General features: G+C 43.7%; 1 protein-coding gene across 2 annotated transcripts; it reads left to right on the forward strand.

The window, feature by feature from the left end:
* Nucleotides 1–2,453: 2,453 nt before the first annotated feature.
* On the forward strand, nt 2,454–9,427 carry LOC141786761 (uncharacterized). Of its 2 annotated transcripts, none has more exons than XM_074665274.1 (3): nt 2,454–2,546; nt 6,935–8,857; nt 9,001–9,427. In XM_074665274.1, the coding sequence occupies exons 2-3, from the start codon at nt 6,973–6,975 to the stop codon at nt 9,111–9,113; spliced, it is 1,998 nt and encodes a 665-aa protein (XP_074521375.1). In that variant the 5' UTR covers nt 2,454–2,546; nt 6,935–6,972; the 3' UTR covers nt 9,114–9,427. The 2 variants fall into 2 exon arrangements, with proteins under 2 accessions (XP_074521375.1, XP_074521376.1); XM_074665275.1 differs by lacking the exon at nt 2,454–2,546 and adding an exon at nt 5,036–5,113.
* Nucleotides 9,428–9,739: the final 312 nt, after the last annotated feature.

The following is a 9,739-nucleotide window of genomic DNA, read 5'->3' on the forward strand; positions in this document are numbered from 1 at the left end:
TAGTAGTAGTAGTAGTAGTAGTCGTAGTAGTAGTAGTAGTAGTAGTAGTAGTAGTAGTAGTAGTAGTAGTAGTAGTGGTATTATCATTGAAACGTCATCAAAGCTTGGACACATGGAGTTTTTCTCAGACACCTCAGAATAAGGTGCTTCTTGTTTGTGGAGGTTCACCACTGTTCCTGTACATTTAAGAGAGTTTGAGCTGAATGCCAACATTTGTCCTGACTCTTCTAGGATGACTTTTCATGTTGTATAATTGGGATTCTAGGTAACAGAAATAGCACAGCCCTACTTGTTCCTTATTTCAGAAATCAGATGTTTATGGGAGCCAGACACTGTTTTTTGGGGCTGTGTTTTGCGCTTCTCCACAGAGAGGAAGGAAGAAGGAGTTTGGAACTGGAGAAGGGGGAATTAAAATGCAAAATTGAACAACTCTAACGCTCCTTACTGCGGGTTTTTGGGGGATTGTAAAACATGTCGGGAGGGAGAGCCAAGAAGAAATAAGACTCTAAAGTCAAAAGAGAAAAAAAAAATCTATTTTTACCCGTCTCCACTCTGATTCCTACCGAGTCCCTCATAGTCTCTACTGCTCAGACTCTGGCTGCACAACAGCTAGCAATGGAGGCGCCTGTGACTGAGCTATTTTGGCTTCATAACCAAAAACTATGGTAAATGGCAGAGCCACGCTGTCCACATAATATACAGGATGCTCCACGCTCTCTTCCAGCGCTCGTTCCTCAACATGAGCAGACATTGGGTGGTGGGTTCGGTGGCAAAGTGAAAAGCCTGCAAAGAGTACGAGCAGAGACCCTGTTACCATGGCGGCGTCAAAGCTTGTGTTTGCAGCTAGAAGAGCCAGAGAGCACGTGTGAGTATTCCCGTTAATGCACTCACCGCTCTGCTGGGGAAGCTGCTCAACTCACCCTGATCAAAACCCAGACGTGCGCTGACACGAGCTTTTCCCGGCTTTCACTTGGACCCTTGATAAGAAATGTCTGAACAGTCATTTTGGATGTTGTGTATGTGCCCAGTGTTCATTCTGCTGCTTCAAAAAAAACCTGCGTAGAGAGTCAGAGAACAGTCGTACAAGGTTGACTTTTTATTCATCACTCAATAACAATTTCAATGATGATTTTTAGGCACAGTCATAACACGACAGTCATATGAGGAAACGTGTGTGTGCTCACTTGTGTAAATGTGTGTGTAGAACAGAAAATGATCGATGATTTGAATAAATACAGAAAAATGTGCAAATAAAGCCTTGATTGTTTTCTTCCTGAAAATAAAAAAGGTACAAAACTCTGGTTTGTCCTAAAACACTTTGGCTTAAACATAAACAGAGAACTGAAGCTGCAAATGATGCAAATGATGCAGATTAGGAGTCTATATCGCATCCATGTTCCATCTCTACATGAAACCTCAAGGCTGACTGTTGCAGTCCTCTAAAGTTGCCAGTAGAGTGCGAAACCGGACACACACACACACACACACACACACACACACACACACACACACACACACACACACACACACACACACACACACACACAGAGTTTCCCTACCCTCCATACATCTACATAGTCTATGTGACAGGTCAGTAACTCTGCATCCTTCTCTGGGAAAAGCTGGTGGCCCATTTCCTGTAAAGAAAAGCAGAAATGAGGCTCGCAGTTGAGAGGACAGTTTGATTTGAGTTCAGTGGTGTTTTATAGGCTGAAAAATGAATTCTACATACAAAACTATTTACAAATGAAGATTCTATTCATTGTTGTAAAAACTGAATTGAACAGGAGTTTATTGATGTGCGTGCAGACAGAATGGTTTTTGGATTGGTCTGCTGGTGTCCTCCCCCAGCAGAGGGTCACTGGTCTCTGGTACCAACTGTTATGATGTTCACTGACGGAAAAGTTCAGGGTTCCCTGGTCTGACTAACCAGCCAGAGTCTGTGTGTGCTGTTTTATTGTGAAATAGAGCAGATCACCTGAGCCAGTAGCGCCCCTGAGTCCCTGTCCTGGTCCATCTTCTCTGTTTAATTTGATGTGAGCCGCTTGAATTGATTTTCTGTTCCCGACATCACTCGGTGCATGTCTTACTCCAGCCCTGGAGTCCTGATCTGTAATGAAGGGGAAAAGGCTGAAAGATAAGCTGAGAAAAAAGTAAAGACCAACAGAAAAGCTTTGAACTTGCAGGTAAACACATCAGGAGACTTAGGGCGTATCAGCCTAAAGAGTTTTCATACCCCTGTCATGTTTTTAGTTTGCTTTGGAAGGTTTAGGCAGCTAGACGGGATCTTTTTGTTAGAACGGAAAGCTCGAGAGCAGGGATGTCAAACTGGTGCCAACTATTTTTCCTTCCAAGCAAGAACTCCAGCAGCTGATTCCACTGATTGGTCCCTGCTCTCTGCTTGAAGGTGAGGTCATGAGTGGAATCAGCTGGTGGAGTTGTTGGTTGGAAAGAAAAGCTGCAGCCTCTTGGCCCTCCATGGCAGGAGTTTGGCATCCCTGCAGTCTCCAGAATGGCACTCCTCATGGGTCGATGCAGATAATAAGGTGAGATTAAAGTGAAAGTTTGGCTCTGTTCCACTTGTGTGTATGTGTCAGTGTAGCTTTAAAGCGAGAGGGAAATGTATGAGGTAAAGATCCAGGTGGTCCAGCTGGAGGTGATTTGGAGAGTGACTGAGACACACGGGGATGTCCTCTGGGGATGTCCTCTGGGGATGTCCTCTGGGGATGTCCTCTGGGGATGTCCTCCGGGGCACGATGGGTAGTCCACAGCTAAGAAAAGATGGCAAGTGTGAGATGGCTGAGAGAAATAGACAGACTGACATTGACAAGGATGCGACAGCTTAAAGAAAGCAGCAAAGCTGATTTGAAGGCGTTGTTAATCCAGGAGTGATTTGACTTTGCGGCTTGTTTTTGTGGAGAAGAAAGAAAATGTGTGAAGTTGTTGGTTGATTTGTAAAGTGCGCTAACTGAGAATGAATGTAACCCATGCACCCCAGCCCGCGGGCCCCGGCCCAACCCTAGGCGGGTCGGGGGCCAAGTCTCCCGCCCCTGGCAGCCACACCTTTAGCCCCCGCTCTCCCTCGGGGCCTTGCTCTCCGGCAGGTCCCGGGGAACCCAACCCCCTGCCCTGCTCTCCACTGAGTCCCAGGGAACCCCCCCCCCCCCCGCCCTGCTCTCCACTGGGTCCCAGGGAACCCAGACTTAACCCCCCCCTCCGCCAACTACACCACTTAGCTCGTCCCAAAAGAACGTCGCGCCCCTGGTAGGACGAAGCCATTTTTTGAGAAGTCAAAAGAAAAAAAAGTGTCCACAGCCTGTACAGCCTGTACAGCCTGTACAGCCTGTACAGCCTCACTTTGGCCTGGCTCTCACAGAAGCTGGAAAAATCAAAGCTTGGTTCCCAGAGAGAACTGGATCACTTTCTGCTGATCTAAAAAACAAATCAGTGTTGTGCTCTATGTGCTTTGCAAACCACTGAGAAACAGCAGAGAGACTGCGTCTCAAATCACTTCTTTACTTCCACTGTCTATCTGGAGAGCGTACGCGTGTTCACATTGACAGTTTGGAAATACGTGGAGCACTTTGCTTTCTCAGCTGGTGAACTCAAAACAGTCAAGCAGTTGAGTGCTGAACGCTGGCTACTTCTCCCCCTCAGTGGTCTCCACGTTGCCTACACAGAGGAAGAACGACCAAAGGACGGATGACGGCTACAATCCATGAATGACAGAAGAACACCTGTGAACAGATGTGAAATGGGATCATCACAGCCGCAGTGTGAAAATGTAACAAATTCTGAGCAAAGTGAAGACATTTTTTGAAGTCAAAACTTAATTATAGATAATAATTAATTGTTAAAATAATTAAAGATATTCAAATGTGCAAAATGACAGTTCTGTCTTTAGAAAATGTTTCAATCAGTGCATTTTGGTCTGAATAGAAAAATGTGTAGGTATGTCAGGAGTTTGTGTGCTCTGTGTTACTGTAGAAACATGAAGGGGATCTGCTGTTTGTGGGGACATAAAAATCACCCAAAGTTTACACATGAACCATATTATTTGGAGATTACGCTCTTTTAAAATGACTTGTTTATATTTTCTGAAGTTGCTGCCTTCAGTCTGTTCTGGTAAATACACACTGAATCTTTAAAGCAAACCTCTGTTAATGTTTATTCCCGACCCTACCATCACTTAACTGGCTCCTTCATTTTATGTGAGCAGTAAAAAATGATCTGGCTAAAATTTGTGGATTTCCTTTCACTTGAGTCTAACCCTACCTCCACACCTTCTGCCTCTCCAGCTGTCTGAGGTGGAGAACTTGATAAGTGATTGCTAGGGGCGGGAAACATGGTTTAAACTAGATTAAAACAATACAAAGTAGTGTACAGTAACAGCTCAGGACGTAACCTCGCTTTATCGCTTGGGAATACCCGTGTTTACAGTAGACTTTCAAGTATTGGTCCAGTGCATTGTTGATTAAACAATGATAAAGATGTCAGCAGTCTCACCTCTCCTCCTGTGTCAGCCCTCTCCTCCAAGTGTTGATAGGTTCACGTAGTCTTCTTCATCCCAGCGTTATTTCACAGCCAATAAGAAAAGTCGGCCCCATACCGCCCTCCTACGGTCGGGATGGGCTTCGTTCATCCCGAGTTCAATAAAAGAGAGCCGCTTATCCCACTTTCAACCTCTGAATTACCGGATCAAAACTCTCAATTTCTACTCAATGAAAATTGTGTTTGTATTTTATTTCATGGTTATCAAAAGTTTGATTCATTTTTACATCAAGTCGTGTTTATGCTGAAAGCGTCGACGTATGTAAACCACTGGAGTCGACGTGTGAAAATTTTGGGAAAATAATCAATTCTTACCAAGGAAAAAAAAAAAAAAAAGGATAATTTTTTTAAATTTCCAGCAGGCATCGGAGGGTTAATAATTTGGACTTTTATCACCCGTTTTAATATTTTGTATTATTTTGTTTATTGTCAAAACGTCAGGGACGCACGGGTTGCGTCTGAATTTGATTGGTGCAGATGAATTCTAGAATCTGTGAATTCATCGGGGTATAAAATCAAGCTGGACGTTCCTTCCGCCTTTTTCACCAAGGCACTTGGAGAGGTATGTTGCAGTTTTTCCTGCTAAAGCTTGGCTAGCTTAAGCACAACTCAATAAAATGCATTTTTAATCGTAACAGGTTTCATATTGTGTGTTTCATGCATGTATTTATGTATTTCTTGTTGAGATCTGTGACTTTTTGAAAGGTTTGACAGAGTTTAAATCACCCCTTGGGGTGAAACGGACCTTTGATCACAACAAGACTAAAAGGGCTGCTTCAATTCATTTCCGATTGTAAATCTCAGTGTGAATTTCAAGTTAGAATACAGTTTTTAGCTTTGATAGTTTCAGCTGCGACATTGCCCGCACCGTTGTGTTGAAAGTGTACTCGGAAGTTGAACAAAAACAAGGTAATGCTTCAGATATGCGTTAAAAGAAAGACGATTTTTGTCTTGAAGCTACCAAAGTTAACTCGGTATTGGTTTATCTTTTATGTCCATGCATTTATATGAATTGATTTGGTATTAGTGAGTGTAAACAGGACGATTTCTGCCGCACGAACTCGGTGGTCGCAAGGCCGCTGCTATGGCAACACAAGCTAGTTTTTCATCTGTTTTCACAGTTTTCGGCTAATGTTTTAGCCATAAAATACCGCAGCACATGCTAGCTCTGTTTATCTTTTAACAGATCATTTAAATAGCCATTAAACAGTACACTGTTAGCTCTAATCATAACACGATGGATGAAGGATTATCTTTCTTTTATTTACGTAAATATTCTGCGTCTTTACTGTCACTGAACACATGTCTGTCAGCAGTTATCTGAACTAATTTAACGAATAACACCAAAGGTTATGGCGATTGCTGGCTTTTATTGAGATTTGTGACGCTCTCAAAAGGTTTGACAGAGTTTAAATCATCCGTTGGGGCGAAACGGATCTTTGCTCATAAATAGTCTAAAAGGGGTGCTTAATTACTTTTCCGATTGTAAATCTCAGTGTGAATTTCACGTTAAAATCCAGTTTTTAGCTTTGATAGTTTCAGCTGCGACATTGTCCGCATCGTTGTGTTACAAGTATACTTTGAAGTTGAACAAAACCAAGGTAATGCTTCAGACGTGTGTTGAAAGAAAGACGATTTTTGTCTGTAAACCACCAAAGTTACCTCGGTATTGGTTTATTTTTCTTTTCATGCATTCATATGAATTAATTTGGTTTAAGTGAGTGTAAACAGGACGATTTCTGCCGTGCGAACTCGGTGGTCGCAAGGCCGCTGCTATGGCAACACAAGCTAGTTTTTCATCTGTTTTCACAGTTTTCGGCTAATGTTTCAGCCATAACATGCTGCAGCACAGCGCTAAACAGTTAAACATTGATCGAGGAGACCATATGAGTGTACAGCTATGGGCCACAAAGATAACTTGACTACAGTTTTACATGTCTGTCCAGGTCATATTTTTTAAATGTGCTGACGTGTCTTTGGGACTGTTTCTGTGATACAAATATGACAAGACTTGATCCTGTTGTTTGCAAAGAGATGTGAATATCATGCTTTGTACTGGTGTCAAAGTCACTAGAATAGAAGAGGACACGTTTCGATTATCCCGAGGGGAAATTCAGGAGTCACAGCAGCAGCAGCAAAATGTCAGATTTTGCTGTTATTATAGCCCTCACTACTATTTGAACAGAGTTTATTAGTCAGAACTAAAATCACATGGTCCTTCATGTTGTCACTTCCCCATAAATATTCAATCCAATACAAACAATCAGTTGTAAACAGTAAATGACCATGAAGAGATAAATGACTTTAAGATGTGAAATAAAACAAAGGGTATTTTGGTTTTATTTTGTAACTAAACAAATATTCTGATAAATTGATGTTTCAGAATACTGACGCGAGAAGCAAAACAAACTGATTCAAAGCATGACCGGGAGGAGAGAGGAGCAGAGGAGAGGAGGAGAAGAGAGAGGCGGGAGAGGCTTGTGGAGAGAGATCAAAAGTATGGAGAGCCTGAGACAGGAGCAGGAGGAGGTGGAGAGAAAGGTAAGTATGAGCGGCCTGAGGAGCAGGGAGAGGAGACACAGCCAGGAGCGAGAGGAGAGGGAGAGATGGGATTTGGAGGAGACGCTGAGACAGGAGGTGATGGAGGTAGAGAGAAAGGTAAGTATAGCCCAGATGAGGAGGAGGGAGATGAGACAGCGCCAGGAGCGAGAGGAGAGGGAGAGATGGGAGTTGGAGGAGACACTGAGACAGGAGGAGGAAGAGAGAAGGGTAAGACTGGCCAGGATGAGGAGGGAGGAGAGGAGACGGAGTCAGGAGCGAGAGGAGAGGGAGAGATGGGAGTTGGAGGAGACACTGAGACAAGAGGAGCAAGACGGAAGGGTAAGACTGGCCAGGATGAGGAGGAGGGAGAGGAGAAGGAGACAGGAGGAGAGATGGGAGAGATGGGAGTCGGGGGAGGAGGAGGAAGTCAGAGGGGTAGGTATGGCCAGGATGAGGAGGAGGGAGAGATGGGAGTCGGAGGAGGAGGAAGACAGAAGGGTAGGTACGGCCAGGATGAGGAGGAGGGAGAGGAGACAGAGCCAGGAGCCAGAGGAGAGGGAGAAGCTGAGACTGAGACTGGAGGAGGAGAAGAAGAGGTTGAAACTGAAGAAGAGAGAAGAAAGAGAGAGATGGGTAGGTTTGGAAAGAAGGAGAACACCGAGAGCTGAAATACTGGGACTGCAGGAGGAGGAGGAGAGACTGAGACTGAAGAAGGAGGAGGAGGAGAGACTGAGACTGAAGAAGGAGGAGGAGGAGAGACTGAGACTGAAGAAGGAGGAAAGAGAGACACAGGTAAGTTTGGAAAGAGGGAGAGAACAAAGAGAGAAATTACTGAGACGGGTGGAGGAGGTGATTCTGACTGAGGAGGAGCTAAGAAAGGCCATACATGACCTGAAGAAGGAAAAGGAGCTGTATGAAAGAAACAGACTGAGACTGAGGGAGGAGGAGGAGGAGAGGCTGAGACTGGAGGAGGAGGAGGAGAGAGTGAGACAGGAAAAGGAAGAGGAGAGCCGGAGACTGAAAGAGTACGAGGAGAGACTGAGGCTGGAGAAGGAGGAGAAGAGACTGAGACTGAAAGAGGAGGAGGAGAGACTGAGACTGAAAGAAGAGGAGGTGAGACTGAGACAGAAAGAGGAGGAGAAGAGACTGAGAGAGGAGAAGAGGAGACTTAGACTGGAGGAGAAAAAGGAGAGACTGAGACTGAAAGAGGAGGAGGAGAGACTGAGACAGAAAGAGGAGGAGAGGGAGCGACAGGGGCTGAAGAAGGAGGAGAGAGAGAGACAGGTAAGTTTGGAAAGAGGAGAACAAAGAGAGAAATTACTGAGACAGGTCAGTCGGACTGAGGAGGAGTTCAGGAAGCTAAGACAGGAGCTAAGAAAGGAGAAGGAGGTGTATGAAAGAAACAGACCCAGACTGGAGGAGGAGGAGGAGGAGAGAAGACAAAGACAGAAAAGACTGAGACAGGAGAAGGAGGAGGAGAGACTGAGACTGGAGGAAGAGGAGAGACTTGATGAGGAGGAGGAGAAGAAGAGCCTGAAACTGGAGGAGGCAAAGGAGAGACTGAGACTGGATGAAGAGGAGGAGGAGGAGAAATGTGGAGGACAGGCACACTCTGGGGAACAGGAGGAAGAGGAAAGTCAGCAACCTCCTCAAAACAGAAGCCTGTTTTCAAGACTGAAACTGCGCCTCCTGGAGCACCAGAGGAACCAGGTCCTCAAGGCCATCACCAGGAGCCAGAAGAAGGAGGCCAAGATCCAGGCCAGGGGTAAGAAAGCAACTTTCAAACCTTGTTGTTTTTTTTTACATTTCTCTGATGAGGAAAAGATTTGATTTGATCAAAACTCTGCCAAATTCAGACGAGCTCTCAGCTTCACTCAAAAGTGACCTCGAACGTTGTGTTTCTTTCAGAGGACGATCCTGTCATCAAGGAGCTTCACACAGGCAGGCAGCAGAGGAAGAGGAGGGAGCTGCAGGAGAAGCAGAAAATCTTGGAGGAGAAGATCAGCGGCAAGACCAGGTAAGGGTTCCAGGAGAAACCCAGCCAAGGAGAAGAGGTAAGGATTTGGTAAGTATTTGGATTATTTAGTGCGCACACGTTTCATCAAACAATTAAAAAACACACTCAACATTTAAACACTTCAATTATTTACAAAAATCAATCAAAAAAAAAATCATAAATAGATTAAATAACCTAGAATAGTTATTTCAAATTAATATAATGTAGAACAAAGTTATTTGTCCTCCTGTGAGGGGGGGTGGTGGCAGGGTAAAAGTTAACATTTAAGCAGTTAAATTGTTTCACATAATCATTTAAATTTTCACAAAAAAAAAAAAAAAAAAAACAATTAAAGACAAAAATAATTTGATAATAATGATAATAATAATAATGATAATAAAAACATTAAAAACCCAGAATAATTGTTTCAAAGTTTAGAACAAAGTTATTTGTCCTCCGGTGAGGGGGGGTGGTGGCAGGGTAAAAGTAAACATTTAAGCAGTTACATTGTTTCATAAAAATCATTAAAATAGTAACAATAAAATAATAATATTAATAATAATGATGATGAAAAAAAAAAGAACAAAATAGAAAACGGCACTTAAAGCTAGAATAGTTGTTTTAAAGTAAAACTAATGTAGAACAAAGTTA

The sequence above is a fragment of the Halichoeres trimaculatus genome, unplaced genomic scaffold, assembly GCF_033239565.1.
Source record: "Halichoeres trimaculatus isolate MK-OKI-2021-1 unplaced genomic scaffold, fHalTri1.1 fHalTri1_scaffold_87, whole genome shotgun sequence".
Classification (NCBI taxonomy): domain Eukaryota; kingdom Metazoa; phylum Chordata; class Actinopteri; order Labriformes; family Labridae; genus Halichoeres; species Halichoeres trimaculatus.

What these genes read in the sequence shown, in the direction of transcription:
- LOC141786761 (XM_074665274.1), top strand. Translation starts at nt 6,973, where the DNA reads ATGACCGGGAGGAGAGAGGAGCAGAGGAGAGGAGGAGAAGAGAGAGGC. An exon ending in GGCCAAGATCCAGGCCAGGG is followed by an intron (nt 8,858 to 9,000) that starts GTAAGAAAGCAA and finishes TGTTTCTTTCAG; the next exon opens with AGGACGATCCTGTCATCAAG.